Source organism: Gavialis gangeticus, unplaced genomic scaffold (assembly GCF_001723915.1).
Source record: "Gavialis gangeticus isolate Ggan-Ray unplaced genomic scaffold, GavGan_comp1, whole genome shotgun sequence".
Lineage (NCBI taxonomy): Eukaryota > Metazoa > Chordata > Crocodylia > Gavialidae > Gavialis > Gavialis gangeticus.
The window spans coordinates 30,665,614-30,683,895 of record NW_017729028.1 but is presented as its reverse complement, the minus strand read 5'-3'; the positions used below and the strand labels follow the sequence as shown (position 1 = coordinate 30,683,895).

At 48.9% G+C, this 18,282-nt stretch overlaps 1 protein-coding gene across 1 annotated transcript in view; it reads left to right on the top strand.

Moving 5' to 3' along the window:
- INTS9 (integrator complex subunit 9) overlaps nt 1–15,159 on the top strand; it is a 108,190-nt gene extending 93,031 nt beyond the window's left edge. Inside the window, exons 15-17 of the mRNA XM_019520886.1 lie at nt 10,787–10,885; nt 12,843–12,980; nt 14,414–15,159. Coding sequence (XP_019376431.1) covers nt 10,787–10,885; nt 12,843–12,980; nt 14,414–14,590 — 414 coding nt within the window. The 3' untranslated portion in view covers nt 14,591–15,159. The remainder of the gene's footprint in view (nt 1–10,786; nt 10,886–12,842; nt 12,981–14,413) is intronic.
- Nucleotides 15,160–18,282: the final 3,123 nt, after the last annotated feature.

The window sequence follows — 18,282 nt, the reverse complement described above, 5'->3', positions numbered from 1 at the left end:
CCTCACTAACCCTTGGCCCAGGTGTGCCTCCCCTGGGGCCCGAAGGGGGCTTAGCAGGGAGGTGGCTGTTCTGGTTCCTACGTAGGAAGACGGAGGCAAAGAAATCATTAAACATGTTAGCTTTGCCGTCTGGTGTGACAACCAAGTTTCCCAACGTGTTCTGCAAGGGCCCCACATTACCTGGGACCTTCTTTTTACCCCCTATGTATTTAAAAAAAGACTTCTTATTGTTCTTAACCTGGGAAGCTAGTCCCAGTTCCACCTCTGCCTTGGCCTTCCTAACTACCCCTCTACACCCCCAAGCAACTGCAGAATAGCCCTCCTTGGTGATGACCCCTTCTTGCCATTGGGTCTAAGCCACCTTTTTAGCAAGGAGACGTTTTAGATGCAGAACTGGAGACTGATGCACCATCCTTCCTTTGTGCCATGGTGTCTGGCTATAGTTTGTATACTCAGTGCACACTAGTGAGTGGCTCGAGTGATAAATGTTTCAGTAAATGGTTAATTCTCCTGGAGAACAACAGGTTACTGGGCTGCCTATAACCATCTCTAACACATGCCACTTATGCCTGTAACATCTATCAATAATTTATTACCCCTATACATTATATATAAATGTTCTCTCAATATACTATGTGACCCATATTCTAACGGACGTGATCTTAAAATATTTTGACAAACCAGTCCATGTGGATGTGTCCTTGAATCAAAGGCCACAGTAGTTTTTTTTACAAGCAGACTTTATAAGCCCGTGGGAAGGCCTAAATTAAATGGGTCTGCTTTTCATTGGAGGACAGTTGAATCACAGAAAATGAGGGTGAAGGGACCTCAGGAGGTCACCTCTAGTCCAACCCCCTGTTCCAAGCAGGACCAGCCCCAACTAGATCATCCCAGCCAAGGCTTTGTCTAGTCTGGTCTTCAAAACCTCCAGAGATGGAAACTCTACCACCTCCTCAGGTAACCTGTTCCAGTACTTTACTACCCTCCTGGTGAGAAAATTCATCCTAATATCCAACCTCAATTTCCTTTGCTGCAGCTTGAGCCCATTGCTCCTTGTTCTGCCATCTGCCCCACTGAGACCAGTCCAGCTCCATCCTCTTTGCAGCCCCCCTGCAGGGAGGTGAAGGCTGCTATTAAATCCCCCTCAGTCTCCTCTTCTCTAGACTAAATAAGCCCAGTTCCCTCAGCCTCTCCTCACAAGTCCTGTCCTCCAGCCTCCGAAACATTTTTGTCACCCTCTACTGGACTGTCTCCAATGTGTCCACATCCTTTCTGTAGTGGGGGGGCCCAAAACTGCACAGAGGACTCCAAATGTGGCCTTACCAATGCTGAATGGAGGAGAAGAATCACTTCCCATGATTTGCTGGCAACGCTTCTACCAATTGAGAGGGATATCTTGGGTGTTAACCCTAAAGGCAAAGCCATGGAGGACAAACTATACCTGACTAGCAAAGATCCACAAGCCAGGCACTCAGCCCATCACCACCACATTATCTGCCTCGAATTTGTGCCTGGAGTCAGCTTTGCGAGGCTGCAGCCCAGTGCTCAGATTATCACTGAAGGCAAGGAGGGATTTTTAATTGAAAAATATACTTGGATGCAACTGTACCATAGCATGTATATTTAATTATTTGGGGAAATTTGCATATTTATTGGATCCTATTAAACCTAGGGCTAGCAAAACATGGCTTATGTTCAGCACCATGGCCAAAACAAGTCTTGTGCTGTCAGGGCGATGCTCACCACAGCGCATACAGCCAGCATGAGGCCTACCCGCCATTCCGGTTGCGCTTGTGCCCTGAGGCTTTACCCAAGGGTTTAAGTGGGCCTTACATGGTGCTTGCTCCTTAGGCTGACTCCTGTCGCAGAGCTGAGTAGTGCCCTTTGTTGAAAATAGAGAGGTTAACTGCCAGGTAAGTATTACCAATAAGCATTGATGAGCACTGTCTCTTAAATGCATACATTTCCAAAAGAGAGAGGCTGGCTTAGTGGTCAGGGTACATGCTTGGTGCTTGAGAGACCTGGGTTCAATTCTCTTCTCTGTCTGATCTTGGCCAAGGGTGTTCCTATGCTGCACCCTTGGTATTGTTGAGAAGAGATGCTACAATCTCTAGCTAGCCATGTTACAGCAACCAAGCATCCCCATAGTTTCACAGTGCTATAGGGCATTTGTACACATTTGCGCTGCAATGCAAGGTGCTTTTAAAAGCACCCTGTGCTGCAGCACACACAATTGTATAAGTGGTGAAATGTGAACCAGTGCTGAGAAAATGGCAGCAGCACGCTTTTGAACTAAAACGTGTTGGAAGCATTTTGGTTCAAAAGTACACCGCTGCCATTTTCTGCGCGCTGATGCACATGTCGCCACTTATACAACTGCATGCGGCACAGCGCAGCACTCGTCAGCTCACATGCGGAGCAGACTCAATCAGATCCCCAGCATGTCGCTGGACAAAAAGGTATGTAGTTCCCTGTGTGTAAGGAGGAGACTCTCCGTATGCCCAAAGAAGAGTGTTTGTGCCCGAGAGCTTGCAAAGAACAATTTTTCGAGCTATTTAGCTGGGCTAATAAAAGATATCACATCCACCCAAAGAACATTGTCTGCAGAGGGAAATGCTTGTCTGCTCCTTTATCTCAAACATTGGGAGGAGGAATTCAGAGAGACTGAGAGAGGCTCGGAGTCACTGGTCAAAGCACTGCATCACTAAGGTGGATGAACTGACTTCAGCTGCTTTGTTTCCCTCAAACGTTTTCACAAAGGGGCTTGTTCACAGGCACGTTGGCAGAAACAGGCGTTTTTCTCATTCAGCCAAGCAGCTGGAAGTCAGGCATCCTCTCGGCACATGGGAAGAGATCTCCTGCACTGTCAAGTGTCACACAGATACCAACCCCTTAGATCAAACTGCTTGGAGTGTGATTGATTGATTGATTTGTACTGAACTGCTAGTGGGACAAAACCTGAGTAGACCAAGGCCCCCTGTGTAACCTTGGGAAAGTTGTTTCACCTCTGTGTGTCTGCTTCTCCTACTTATAAAGGAGGACAAATGTTCCCCCATCTCCAGGAGGATTGGGAGGGTTATGATTCTCTGTAATTCCATGAAATAATTAGGGACCGTGGAAGCCAGACCTATAAGGAAAGACTGAAAGAACGAGTGTTATTAGTCTGGAGAAAAGAAGACCGAGGAAGGATTTGTTAACAGTCTTCAGATACCTGAAGTGTAGATATAGGGAGGATGGAGTTGGGCTTTTCTCTGTGATGGTAGAGAACAGGACTAGGAGCAGTGCCCTCAAGCTGGAGCAAGGGAAATTTAGGTTGCAGGTAAAGAGGAACTTTCTGTTGTATGAGGGTGGTTAAGCATTGGAGCAGGCTGCCTGGAGAAACTGAAATCCCCTCCTTGGAATTTTTTTAAAAAGCAGGTTGGACAGGCCCTTGGCTGGGATGGTTTAGTCACGGACGATCTTGTCTTGAGCAGGGGACTGGACTAAATGACTTTGTTAGGTCCCTTCCAACCCAACTTTCTTATGATCCTTATGATCTTATGACTAATCTATTAATGTTTGTGAGTCACTCTGACACCACTTTAAAAAACTGCATAGAAACATCTGTTAGTAGACAGCTGGCTGGTTACTTCTCAAAAGAAACCTGAAACCCAAAATCAAATGATATAACCAGTTCTGGGATACAAAACTGTAGTATGCAGGCATTCCCGGGGTGCAGGGTGCCAGGGCTTGGGACGTTTTGATCTAGAATTAGGAAAAGGTCTCCATGTTAAAAAAACAAAAACCTTTCCTCCATCGTATCCTCCTTAGCAGTATGAGCTCTTTCTCTCCAACTAAGCTCCGTAGACTTTCCACCTGCACAAAGATGTCTCCAAACTTGTCTCAATTCTTTAACTGTGTGATATGCAGACAACCCCAAAACCTTGAGCCCCACAATTTGAGTACCACCAGAGTCATTTTACTGATGCAGGCGATGACAAGGTGTTTTCTCCCATACGCCCCTCCAAAAATATCCCAGCTCCACCCTGCATTTGACCATACGCGGGTCTATTACCCTGGTAGAAATGCACGGATATTCGTGGAATTCCATTACGACTCTTTGAACAGAGACCAAAAGGCTCTTCGTTATTAATGAGATTTACACTTAGCCCAACCGTTTTCTGAGATAGGTTTCAGCTCTCCGTGGCATGTAGCTAGGCCGGCTCTCTGGAGTATTATGGAAGCATTCTCCACTTTGTTTAACTGATTTGTTCCTCTAAGCAACTGCACATCACTTAAACAAAAAAAAAAAAAAAAAAAGGCAGCTTCTGAAAATTGGTTGGGCATTGTCTATTCACAAGAGGATGATGGGGAAATGGAAAACACCTTCTTGGAGCAAACGGATAAATTAAACAGTCGCTTCTGAGTGAATGAAGTAATGAAAGCGGAGTCCCAGTCTGAACAGTGGTGCATATCACTTGACTTTGGCAGCAAGCTGTCTGATTTTAATGAGACTGACATGTTTTAAAGTACTCTTATTTGCAGGCTCTTTTGGGCAAGCCAGGGGTGTGTGCACACATGTACGTGAGCCACGTGGCCCATAGGGATGTTTAGAAGCTACTGCAGAAAATAGCTGAGGGAGAAGAGCAGCCTCTTGGCAAGCGGTTTTCCTTCTGTAGCTCGTATCCACTGCACTCTTCAAGCCCTCTCCTCCTCCTTTTTACACAGGAGCCTCCAGTTTCTTTCAAAAGAATTGACATATCCTCTTTCTCCTGCCCTCTCTTTGCCTTCACTGCCCCGTCATGGATACAAAAGTTCCCCATCTTCTCTGCTCCTAGACCCTCTGCTTGTCCCAGTGACCCCATCCCACCTCCAGGCTTAACTTATTCACCCTCTCATCTCCTTCCTTGCTTTTCTCCTTAATCTTTTATTCTCCTTTGACACCCCCCCACCCCACCCCACCCCATGCACACACAATACAAAAATGTTTGGTCTTTACCATCTTTAAAGTGCAAAAGACGAATACATGGCCCCGTTTGCCTCTGGAAGTATCATTCCCCTTCATCTGCAAGCTCAGGGGTTGCGCTACCTCTCCAGTTGCATCCCGTGCCCTCACCAAATCTGCCTTTTTCCAGTGGCACCCTGCTGGCACCAGTCTTGCCAAAGTCTCTAATGATTCCTACTTGGCAAGAGCTCAAAACCGGCGCTCCATCCTCGTGCTTCTCAATCTGTTGGCTGCCTTTGACCCTGGATCTTCCTGAAACTCATCTTCCTTGAAGAGAGAACCTCTCTTCTGGTTCTCTTGCTGCTTCTCATCGCTTCTTCATTGTATCTTCCAGAGGGTCCTTCTCATTCCCCTCCCTCTTCCTAGAGAGCTCTGTCGAGCACTGTCCCTGGCCCTCTGCTCTTCTCCCTCTGCACTTAATACCAGCTGCAAACACGCATTCAGCTCCCATATCTATGCTAATAGCTCTCACATCTGCCTTTCTATGCTGTATCCTCCTGTCCATATTAAAATCTTGGCCTGTCTGTCTCCTTGTGGGGGTCTAGCTGTAAGCAGAACATGGGCAGAAGAGCTCAAACTCTCTCAAGGGTTGTTGGTTGTAGCTGTGTTGGTCTGAGGATGCAGGCAAAGGTTCTTTGGGGAGATGTGATATCTTTTATTAGACCAACTACAGAGGGAAAATTGTTCTTTGCAAGCTCTGGGGCACGAACACCCTTCTTCAGGCATAGGGAGAGTCTGTGCGGTCTCCTGGCCTGTTACAGGGCGCATTTGATGTTTGGGGTACAGTGCCTCGTAGCTGAGTGAGGATGTGAAGTGGAAACTTTGGATTTTCCTTGGGCTATCAATTCCCTATTCATGTCTCTTGAACAGAATGGTTGGAAATATTTCCTGCGGCATCTCTGACCCAATACATGGTGGATGCCAGGGGATAGATCACTCCAGAGATACCTAGTTCGATGTTCTTCCTTTATAGCATCGGCTTCTTCCACTGTCGGAGACAGGATACCAGGCTAGATGGACCACTGGTTTGACCCAGTATGGCACTTATGCTTTTATGCCTGTGGATACAAGGGACTGGACTCAGTGGCCCAAGAGGATCCTTCTTCCACTCCTCCATTCCCATGATCTGTGCAACTTCTGCTTCTCATGCTCCAGTTCAGCCTTGCAGGCTTCTGTGCTGTTACTTCGATGCCGGCAGGTTGCACGCTTTTAGAGGGGGGATCACTGTTGTCTATATTTGGTTTAGGAAACTAGCCGTGTCCTTATTCAAACACAGATCTGTTCCAAGTAAGCGCAATATCTGAATTGCATGGGTCTGTGAAGTGTTGGGGCTGGGGGAGGGGAAGAACACTTTTGGCAGGCCACCACAAAATTAAGGTGGTTTGACCACTGATGTGGCTTGATCATCATCAGTCTCTTGAGTTCCCATTGCAAGTGCCAGACCCTGTTCAGTTCCAGAAAGTACAAGCCTGAGAGAGAGATTTGGGCACAGGGTATGTTAAGAATGAACTTACGCTCCGAGAGCTCGCATTTGCTGTCTGCATGTAAAGTCACAGCAGTGAAACTTCCAAAAAACAAATTTTCTCTGTGCTGTTACCAAGCTCCTGTTGCCATGCTGACTGAATTTAATCTTTCACAGGCTGATTACTTTTATTGGGGTTCTTTTTATTGGTTTCCGTTGTTTAATTTTTATTAAGCAGGGAAGAATTTTCAAGCTGGAACAAACCAAACTTTGCAGCAAGCCAGAATCTGACTTGCCAGCCCTCGTCCCAATAAATACTGACACTTGTCTCCATCACTACCACATCATCTGCTCTTCAGGGGTGCTGGCAGTACGAACAAGAAGAAAATTACGATGATACCAGCATTTTAATGCAGCCCAACTGCTCATCCATAAATAGGTCGTGTTCAGAGCAAAGTATCTGTTCTTTGGTGGCTTTCATGATGTCAGCAGGTGGCATTAGGGTGGCAGTGATGACTAGGATGTAGAAACTCTTCTTGCCTTGATGGGTGGCGGGGAGGGAGTTCAATCTTGCAGGCAAAAGCATAACAAGTTTCAGTGACTAAAGGTTGAAATTGGACAAATTCAACCTTGAAATAAGACGATTTCATAGCCGTAAGGATAATTAAACAGTGGAATGACTTCCCAAGGGAAGCAGCAGACTCACTATCACTTAGCATGTAGGCAAGATGAGACATCCTTTTAGAAGATGAGCCATCATACAGCTTTTTGGAACAATCCTATACCCATCTATGCAGGAGGTCAGACAAGGTGATTGCATTGGTCCTGCCAGGCCTCAGTCTCTGAATCTTTGGATGTGATGAAATAACCTTTTGGGTTTGGGTCAGTGAGCTTCTATAGTAAGAAAATCAGCCAATTCTTAGAGGAGGCTAAGAGATGAGTTGCTAGAGAAAGTGAAGTTAAATGCCCATTTTGCAGTCCTGTTTGACTGTCGGAGGCTAGTGTTATGATTTACTGTCCATGTGGTTAATGCCCTAATAGCTGGTGGTAACGGAGCACTTCACTGATAGAAGAGGCTCTCTTTGAACATAGCTACAAAGCTCTGTTTTGCTCTCTGGCCTTACAGTGGTTGTCACTTTTTGGTGCTGCCTTCATTCGAACCAATTCAGTATCGATTCCACCAAGTGAGGGGGTGGGGGAGAGAAAGTGCCTTCAATCACAGCAAAGCACAGTGCATTACACCACCTTGAGTGCTGATATTTTTAGCTCCAGGGACCAACCTAAAAACACTGACAGTCACCCTTACATTGTAATACTGAGGCCTAAATAACTTGCTTTCCCATGGAAACTTCTGCCTATCCCTTTTATAAAGCTGGATGGCCTACATTGTCACAGAGACAGCGGGTAGGATGTACTTAGCACTGACCCAACTCTGCTCCTGTTGGAGCTAGCTTGGTGCCATTTAAACCAGCTCTTTATTCTGGACTTTGGTGTGGGCTTGTTAGGTAACTCAAGCAAGGCTTTTAATACCCCATTTCTCCCATCTGCAAAACTAGATTAATCTCTATCTTTAAAGTGCGCTGAGAACAGCTTGGGGAGGCAGAGGGACAGCTTGATGTTACCTTGAGGCAAAGTAGCAGGTGTTTGACATGAGACGCAGAGCTTTTCTGGTACTAACTAAGCAGTTGAGAGCTCAGATACTTAAGTCTTCTCAAAATCTGGCACCAGGCATGGTCACCAACCTTGCAAATGGCAGGGATCAACACTTAGATGAGAGCTATCCAGGTAAAGCCCCACCCATGTGAGCCTGGGGTTGTGGTTGGGGAGTGAGGTACAACTCTGGGGGAAAATGGTGATGTTGAGCCAGGCCCCTTCAACTAAGTGGTTGTGTTCATCCTTTTTCATGGGCTAGGACAGTGGTGCTCAACCTTTTGATCCTGTGGACCATCTGCAGGCTGGAACAAGGCTTGGGGCCTGGCACTGCCCCTTCTGTCCCCTGTGCGCTGGGATTGGGTCCCAGGGGGCTGGCACGACCTCCTCCCAGTGCCCCATACTAGGGTTGGGCCCTGAGGTCCTGCGCCACCCCAACTCAAGGCGCTGGGGTCAGGCGCTGGATCCAATGTGCAGGACCTGAAGTTGCGCGTGGGTCCAGACATTTAGCAGCAGGGGCATGATGCCATCACTTCCCCGCCAACAAATTTCTGGCCCCGTGGGGAGCTCCGCAGGCCAGATGATACAGTGCCCCAGGCCAGATCTGGCCCACAGGCTGGAGGCTGAGCACACCTGGTGTAGGAGACTGAGAAACCTACAACCTTTTTTTTCAGGTACAGGCTTCAGCACTGTCACCCTTGCTTCTGCTGTGGCGACGCTGGGCAAGAGCAGTGCACTTTGCAGGGGACTACCCCTGCAAAGTCTGGAACGCCAGCCCAGGCAGCCTGCACACATCCATTTCCTTAATGTTGTTTCTGGCAGGGAGCCGACAACACCTGGGCCCTGGAGACTGCGTTGGCTTCCAGTTTGCTGGTGTGTGTGGCCAGTCCTGCCATCCCTGTGTATGCAGCAAGCCTGGGGTAGCGTAGTGGCCAGATTTGCTTCCCGGCGGCAGGAGCAGCCGCTGCTTCTGGCTGCTGCTAGATGTGGCCTTGCTGCCCAGGTACCCTAGCAAGTCCGTCTTGCACCTACCACCAGGGGTGGGAACCATGCAGGCAGGGCACGCAGCTGGACAGATGGGATGGGGCTGCAGGCAGCAGTGTTTGGGAGCAAGGCTGGGATCCTGGGGCTGTGACGGTGCAGGACTGGGGCCAGGGCTGTGCTACAATGTGCTGCCTGCATGGCCCTGCAACAGGCATGGGTTGTGCAGGCAGGGAGGGGCATGTGGGGGCAGCAGACTGCAGCTCTTCCCTGGGCCCTGGCCCTGCACTGTCACCATGCCAAGATCCCAGATGTGGCCCTGAATGCAGCTCCCTGCCTGCCCACGCCCCCATCCCATCTGCCTGGCCATGCACTCTGCCCGCACGGATCCACGGAGACCCCAGGATCGCTGGGCAGTGACAACTTGGGGTCAGGGCCCAGGGCAGAGCCACGACCTGCTCCCTGCACCTGTCGCTGGGCCATGCACGCAGTGAATCACGGCTCTGGCCCTGCGCTGTCACCACCCAACAGCCCCAGCCCCACCTGCCTGTCCTGCTCTCAAACACCACTCCCCACCCAACACATAAGGAGTTCACTAAAACTCCCTATGTAGCCCACAGCCCCAAGTAATGGCCCACCCCTGGTTTAGACCTTGGACACGTCTCGCTGTGCCTTGCCAAGCAGTACGTAGCAGCAGAGATGCCCCCATCTCCTTGGCTTGACAGACCTCGAGTCTACCTGCCAATCCACTCTGGAAGACCTGTCCACTTGTCCAGGCCTTTCCTGTAGCAAATGGCTTGTGTGAGGAGTATTTTAGATCAGGGTTGAAGCCCATAAATGTGTTGGAATATTAACATGTAAATACTCCATAAACTTGGGGACAGGCATGTTAATAGGTTCGGTGTCTCCCACAAGTCCTATGTCAAAGTCCTGTGTCAAATAGATCAATACTTACCATGAACTGGAGAGGGTTTTAGCAGGCTCATGCATCAGGAGGCCAGTGGGAGGCTGTGGTGGGTGACAGCAAATATCTATAGGTGCAAACTGGGGTGTAGGTTGTGCAAACCTATGGTTTCTGTAGGTGCAAGCCAGTGTTAACAACTGGGTTCTTCAGAAAACTAGTGGGTGACTGGTGTTGTCAAGAGATGCCCCTGACTTAAATTTAGACCCAGAAACAGATGTCTTTGATGTGGGAAAGGCATGTGTGGAAAACTCAGCATTTTCCTGAATCTTAAAGGGATCCTGTTGGATTTAAACAGTTGATCCTTCCTTTATAAACTCTGAAGTAGTGAGAAGCCAAAGGGAAACTGCCTGTTCATTGTGTCCCAGGGGTTAACAAACAGCCTCAATAATGACAAATTCAGTGTTATAAGTCCTAGTAATTAGAGTTGCTGGCAATATGGCTAGTGCTTTCCTTACAAGTAGGTTCCCCTTTCACTGTCCATTTTCACAAGTTGCCCCTGGTCACCAAAAGCCTCACGATCTGCACTTGCAATAGTGATAGAAAAGTGGGTTGCATTGAAAGACCGAAGTGAGGAGCTGCAGACAGGAGCACCACGCAAGAGGGAATCCTCTGTCATTGAACCCTGGGCTTGTGTTTACAGTGCATTAGCCCGTGCGTAAAAAGATCACACCACCAATTTAAATTGCAGCTGGATTCACACAAATTTTGAGATTATCACTTGCTAAACAAAATTCATTTGCTTTAGCTTGCAGATTCGCTGGTTCCCTTGGAGATTAAGCCTGGCATTTCCTTAGCAACAGTTTCTGCTATGCTGCATACTAAGGACAACAAGCACGTGCTCCAGGTACTGTATGATGGGGAGGGAAGTGAGCCATCTCTACGTGGGGTCTCCTTGGCATCTGGGGTCCCAGCTCTTCCCATGCGGCAGCCCCTTTAGCTCCTCTGCCCACACTGCAGCAGGCTCCTTGTCAGCCTCTTTCTCCTGGCTTGCGCGTGTGAGGCTGGCGTCTTTGATGAATGGTACTTTGAACGGAGAGTAGGGTGCCTATAAATTTCTGCACTCCTTCTCCTGGCCGTGTGCCTGGCTGAGATAAAAGGGGAAAAGGGTTTATTTGGAAAGAGAGACTGCAAATTACAGCGGTGTCTTTCCCCAGCACAAGCACCAGGATCAGTATGATTTAGCCTTTCACGGAGTCGCTGATGAGGGTCATAAAGGACAGCTGGCCCGAAAACATTAGGTGGCGGAGATAGGGTTCCTTAAGAAGCCCCCTTCTCCTAACACCCGGTCCTACAGAGGAATGTGAAACAAGGTTTTCCCAGGGTTAAGTGAGGAAGGCATCCTTCCTCCCCCTCCTCACCATCTCCTTCAATAGCTCTGCAGCTCCTGCACCGTTGCTTTGTAAAAAGGGCTGGTGTCTGGTCTGGCCACAAAGTGGCAGAGCGGCTGGTCCATCCTTACCACATTTTAAACTATAGTGCCCCACGGGGGAGCCCCATGCCACTCAGCTCCCACAGATACTGGGCTGAGCAGTCCCTGCAAAACACAGCACAAATCTTGCCCCTCGTTCCTGCCCAGGGTCTACTGCATTTGAGAGAAGGGCATAGTATGCCACCAAACCCTGATGGGATGCTTTTACACTGGACCTTCTAAGGCAGTGTCTGCGCATGAGAAATGAGACTTGTGTAGACAACATTTTGCTAGCGTATGGCTATAAATGTGGAATTCCTTAATGCTGGTAGTTGAGGATTCATAGCAATGACACAACAAGCAAACTTCACATTCGTGCACTGAATAAGAGCATGTTGCGTCCTTGTATCCTCATAATACAAGGATCCCAGTTAGTCCAAAAGACAGTTGGGATGACTGGCACCTCCAGCGCACACTTGCATTCACATCTTGGTGGTCTGCCTCCTTCCTTCACCTTGCGCAGGGTGTTGTTTTGTTTTTTTTGTCTTGCTGTCACTAAATCAGTCTACAAACAGTTAAATTGGTCCAGCCCTCTCGTCTGGACGCGTTGTACCAGAATAATAGTGCTTATCGGTATAGCTTAATCCTCCCATGGGAATTGCTACAAAGAGCTGCAGAAGCTGTAGAGATAACCTTAGGTCCAAATCTGCAAACACTTACACAGCACCACTGAATTCAGGGAGCTGTCTTGCCTGCATAAAATTGCTTGAGCACACAGATGTTGATAGGACTGGGGTTTAGCAGGCAAACTGGTTTTAAAAAAAAAAGTCTTGCTGGTGAAGCAAACCCAGAAGTTTCATGCTTTGCATCAGCCTTTGAACAGATGAGGACCCCCCCCAACATGAGGTGAGAGGCCCAGCTCAGCCTGTTGCTTGTTATACTAGGACAGCCCTGCCTGTGGGGTCTCTGGTACTGTCTCCTCATTCATGTCCTTCCTACAGACTCGTATGTGATTCCAGTGAGGGATAAGTTACAAACCCCCTCAACAGCAGGACACTTGCTCTGGGTTTACTAATGCATCCAGACTTCACTGCACCTCTTATACTGTAAAGAGCTGGGTCAGACCCGCATCCTGTCTCTCTCAGCAGCACAGAGCAGGCGCACAGGTCTTTGTGCAGGGGCTGTCCAGACAGATGCCTCAACCCCTGTCTGCCTTGCATCTCCCAGCACTTAGACTCTTCAGCCTATGGTTTGCTTCATTTTGCCTTGTACAGCACACATTGTAGTTGTCTCCTTTTGCTGCCCATTGCTCCTGCCTGCATGCCCCCACCTCCCACCAGGCTGTCATAAGCTTCCTGTGTTAATGGTGCTAGTCTGTTGTCTTCTCCTTTAGCTGCCTCCAAAACCAGCTCAGCCCCCGGCCAGCAAGAAGAGAAAGCGGGTGAGCGACGACCTGCCAGAGTGCAAACCATTAAAGCCACTTCTGAGTGGTGCCATCCCTGTGGACCAGTTTGTACAGGCGCTGGAGAAGGTAATAAGCTGCTTGCAGCCTGTGAGGTTCGAGTGGATTTTCCCAAAGAGACGTTGTCTTTCTTTAGGAGAGGAATGATTTAGAGTAGCCCAACAGAGAATAAAAAGGGGGACTGTATAAAATGAATCTTGCCAGGGGTGTTATTCAGGAGAAAAACCCCTCAAGAAAAGAGATGGAAGGCACTGTACCCCAGTCATCGTCAGACTAGATTGGGCAAACTCCTGAGATGTCTGGTAAGGATCAGCTCTGCCTCTTGAACATGCTGAGCTGTTGACTTCTCTTCTATTATTCTGTAAATACCTGTGCTTCATGAAGTTTAAAACTTTCCAGAGACAAGAGGTTTTTGGTCATATTTTATTGTACTAACCAGATGGTTGGGAGAGGTGTTAGATGACAGGCTTTTGGACGCACGCTGCCCCTTCTCAGATCTGGGCTAGATGTCCAAAAGCTTGTCTAACATCTCTCCCAGCTACACAGCTGGCCCAATAAAATATACGACCAAAAAAACATCCTTGCCTCTCGTACTTCCTGGCCCATTAGGGCTACAACACTCCAACCCGAATAAAACTTTCCAGAACTTTGTCTGCGTTCAGTAGAAATCTCCTGTAATGGTATCCAGCAGCGATCTTTTCTGAAGCTACAGCAGTGCTTGCTAAACTGACATCCTCAAGCTAGCACTGGAAGCCTCAGGGCAAATTAATCTTCTTTCCGCACATCCTCTGTTGATAGGTAGATTACATATCTCCCGTTGGCTTTCTGATGTGTGGAGGGGAGGAAAGGACCTATCAGTCAGTTTTACTGCAGCATCAGGCACTTCACAGGCAGCTGGGATTCACTCCTGAAGAAAATCTGTGCATTTCTGTGGCGGAAGGAGGTTAAAGTTATTAGGGGAGGGGTCTGCCCAGAAATGCAGCAGGGAGGGAGGCCTCAAGGCTCAGGGAGTCAGGGCTTTATTTCTAAATCTGTCACTGAACTGCTGTGTGATCTTGAGCAAGTCACTTGGGGATCACTCACTTTGGGTGCCTCTCAGTTGTGCATGCCTGATACCCTGAGACCTCCTGCAGCCTCCATTTCTGCGCTACGGAGCTCATCTTTGTAGTTGAAGCAAGGGAGCTGCTTGTCCTCGTCACCTCTGAAGTCAGGCCCCCAAAGTGAGTTGTCATTGCTGAAAATGTTTGGCTCTCCCCTCCCTTTACTGCAGTGTCTCCACCTGTAAAATGGGGATAATATTTGGCATGCGTCTCGGGAGTTTCGGGGGTTTATAATCAGTGCTAATGCTTACAAAAACCTTAGCATGCTTGACAGCAACTTTTAGGCACAGATCTCAAGTGCTCTGAGAGAGCATCTGTCAAACTGTATTTGATGCCTTTTCTTAAATGGCAGTAACATGCGGATGTGTGTGTGTGTCTCTCCCTCCAATGCTTCATCCACAGCATGGTTTCAGTGACGTGAAGGTGGAGGACACGGCAAAGGGGCACATCGTGCTGCTGCAGGAGGCAGAAACCCTCATTCAGATAGAAGAGGACTCGACGCACATCATCTGCGACAACGATGAGACGCTCCGGGTGAAGCTGCGGGACTTGGTTCTCAAATTCCTTCAGAAATTTTAGCCCCTTCCTGTTGAGCTGCAGCCCTTCATCATGAGGAAAACCAAGCAAGCCCACGAGGTGACGGTGGCACCCCAGGGAACCAAATGCAACACTTCCCACTGTGGGAGCCCGGGGAGAGCCCTTTGGATACACCTTCTCCCTCGCAAGCAAAATGGGAGGACAGTTTTTTAAATATACTTTTTTTAATTTGAACCCGTTTTGGAGCATTTCAGAGCCAATTCCCTTGCTGTAAATTTGGGTTTGGGAGCCCTCTGGCAGTCTGATTTGCAAAAGAAAATGCATATGTTCCAAGTATGAGCTGTCGAGGTGAAAATTGTTCGCAGAAACAAATATCCCAGCATGTCACAGAGAACAGCGCTAGCCCCCAGTCTTCTGCATAGAGAAGATGGAGTTGCGTGTGGTCCCAGCTGAGCCCGAGAAGAGGGGGATATGTATTATTTATTATTCTCTGAGCCCAAGATTTCCAATAAACGCAGGTGTCTAACGCTGGGCTCCCAGCTTTGTAGAAAGGCACTTTATTAAACAGTGTGGTTTATTTTCCCCTCCAAATTGTTGAGCATCCAGAAGCTCCCACTAAAGCCACTCTTTCCCTCTCTCTTAACTCTTGGCTGAAGTTTGAACAGCCATTTAAACAGTTTCATCCAGGTAAGAGTTTGTGAAGCTCATCCCTTCCCTGCTATAGTTGAGGTTGAAACTTGGTCAATAATGTCACTTTTGAAAGAAGCAGATTTCTGAGATGATATGGACATGTTATTTTAATAGTATTTTTATATTTGTTTGGTGTTAAAAAATTAAAAAAACATAAGACTACAAAGAAGAAGGTCAATTCTGTGGTTTCTAAAAGCACGGGACAGTACCGCAAGTGTGCGTGGGCCTTTGGAAAATACATTAACTACTTCTTCATTTTATAGCTCTAGGAAGATTAAAGCAGGGCAAGAGCACCTCTGTAATAAGTATTTATGCTATTGCGGCTTCCGACTCGCATTTTCTGCACGTTATGGTTTATATTTGATAGGCTGTAAAGGTCCCAGCATCCCCCATCCTTTGCTTTGCGTGCGTCTGCTGTACCATGTAAAGAATAGTGCCATTAAGGTGATAAAAACTTGTTGCTGCAGTGTTAATCCTAATAAGGGTTTACAGCATTTGCAGCCGTTTGGTTTCTTTATCGTCGCTCTAAAATGGGATAAAAGAATTGGATACATTTCACCTTGTAATTAAATCTCCAAAAAGATTAGTCTTAATGCACAAAGGCTGCGTGATAAAAATCCTTGGAGCTGAAGAGGCTGGATCAGGCTGGGGGGAAGAGTGTGGTAAGTAATATGTGAATCCTTGTAAATGCCTTTTGCCTCATTAGCTAACCTGCCTCTTGCATTGGTCCCAAAGTTGCAGAGCATCAGCTCTGAGAATATACTAATTTGCATTTATAATAGTAGGAGAATTTACCTGTCATGGGAAGAAGCTGGAGTTTCAAATCTGAAGCTTCGCATTAGCATTTGCTGTGTCAGCGGCCTGGGAGCAACCAGATATCAGTTTCCTACTGTCAGTTCCTATACAGCAAGTAATTTAGTAGCAGGAAATTAAAATCGAGGTGCTACAATGCAATCCTGGGAAGAATGGCTTGGGAGTTTGAGGAGCATCAGTTGGTGAGTGGAACAATTAAATACCAAGATGTTATTTTTGGGTCTGTTGTCACCATGACAAAGTGCGAACAGAGAAGGAAATTGGTTCACATTTCTAGCAAGGGAATTGTGGATCTTAAATCCCTGTTTGATTTCTCACTGGTGTCCTCTTTGGGGAAATGGAAGCAAATTCAGTCATTAGACTGTACACGGCTCACTGCAAAACTTTTTGGAGCTGTACTCTAATTGCAGCTACGTTGTGTTGCCCTTCTGAACTGGGTGCCATCTTCCCCAATCAGGCCTGGGGTCTGTCCCTGTTGCATCCACGTTTCCACTGAAGCAAGCTGGAGTTTGAGCGCTCGGCTACCCTGACTTTTGGCTGTATCTTTTTTTTTTTCCCCACCTGCAAGCGGACAAGAATACCTTTCTTTTTGCGAGACAAGGTTCTTTGGGTGAATCTGATATCTTTTATTAGACCAATGTAAATAGTTGGAAAACAATTATTAAGCGAGCTTTCGGGTTCAAAAACCCTTCGTCGGGCTAAGGACGTTTCAGCAGTTGGTGTGTGCTCATCCTGGGTGGAATGTGTGGCAGGGCACTCGGTGTGCTGCCACTTTAAGGCCCAGGAGCTGGCAGCCTCCAGGTGCCTGATGAGGGCGGCCATTTTAGGCTCAGGGCTGCCTGTATAAATGAGGCAGTTTTCCTGCTGGAAGGCAACAACATCGCCTGGCCTGAGGGCTGCCAAGTTTCATCCGGAGGTAAGGGAGGAGCTGTAGGGGATGGTAGGAGGCTCCTGGTCCTGGGTATGACTGGAAACTACACCCTGCCGGGAGTGGGTGGCCTGGTGGGACTCCCAGTGGTGCAGGAGCCCCCAGGAAATGCTAGGCCAATGATCACCCCGGTGAAAGGCGGGTCAGGGCGCCTTAACCCCTAGCCCTCACCTTAGGGTGGGTCATGGTACACCGGAAATAGTTGTGGGGGTTTGAGACCCCGAGGAGTAGAGTTGGGGCCACGCACGGCTACGGCCACCTAAGCCCACCTGTGGAGGGAAGCCCTGAGACCCCGAGTAAAGGGGGTGTTACGAGCAGTGGGGAGCCCCCCCAGTGTGGGGGGGGGCAGCGTGGGGAGCCCTGTGAAGGGAGAGGGGGGGCTCAGCCAGAGGGCAAGAGAGCTGAGTCCTGACCCCAGTAAGTCCTCCAATGCTGGGAGGCAGAGTTTGGGTCAAGTATAACATCTGAGCCCCAGTTGAGAGGGGGCCAGCACTGTGGAGCCACAGTGAGAGGGGGCAGTGATCAGAAGCCCCAGAGAGAGGGCGATGTGGAGCCCTGTGAAGGGAGAGGGGGCTCAGCCAGAGAGAGCGAGAGCTGAGCCCTGACCCCAATAAGTCCTCCACCGTTGGGAGGCAGAGTGTGGGTCAAAGATAACACCAGTAGTAGCACCGCGACCTGCTGCCCGGGGAGGGAGTGAGAGTCCCCTGTGAGACCCTGAGGCACCAGTCGTGGTGTGAGGTAGCCCCAGCTCCCCACATCTGTGGAGGGGGACCCCGGGATAAGAGTATGGATCATACAGCGAGGCCTGCCAGAGCTTCCCCTGACTGGCCCAGGCAGGGGCCAGGACCAGGAGGGCCAGAAGGGCAAGGAGACCCACCGAGAGGGACGCCCAAGAGCCCGGGGCCTGGGGTCCCCACTGGCCTGGAGGTGGGCCGGGGCTAGTGTGAGCCAAAGGTCCCAGTGAGGGGACCATGCCCGAAGGGGAACCGATGGCAGGGCGATATATGGCCTGGGATGACGGCGGCAGAGTCCGCCTGAAGGGAGGAACCCAGGTGGGGTCCTACAGTGGGATTCTGGGCCCCATCGTGGGGGACTAGCACGTATGGGAACATGATGTCATCAGCAAGGCGCTGGCTGCGGTGTAGGGGAGGAATGGAGCCGCAGATAGCGCCCCCTAGCAGCGGGGCAGAAAATGGGCAGCCTCCTGCCTAATTACATCTATTAATTAATCAATTAAGACCAAGGCGTGGCAGGCGGTTTGCCCAAGAACAGGTGGGCGGGCCACGTGGAGATTGGCCCCGGT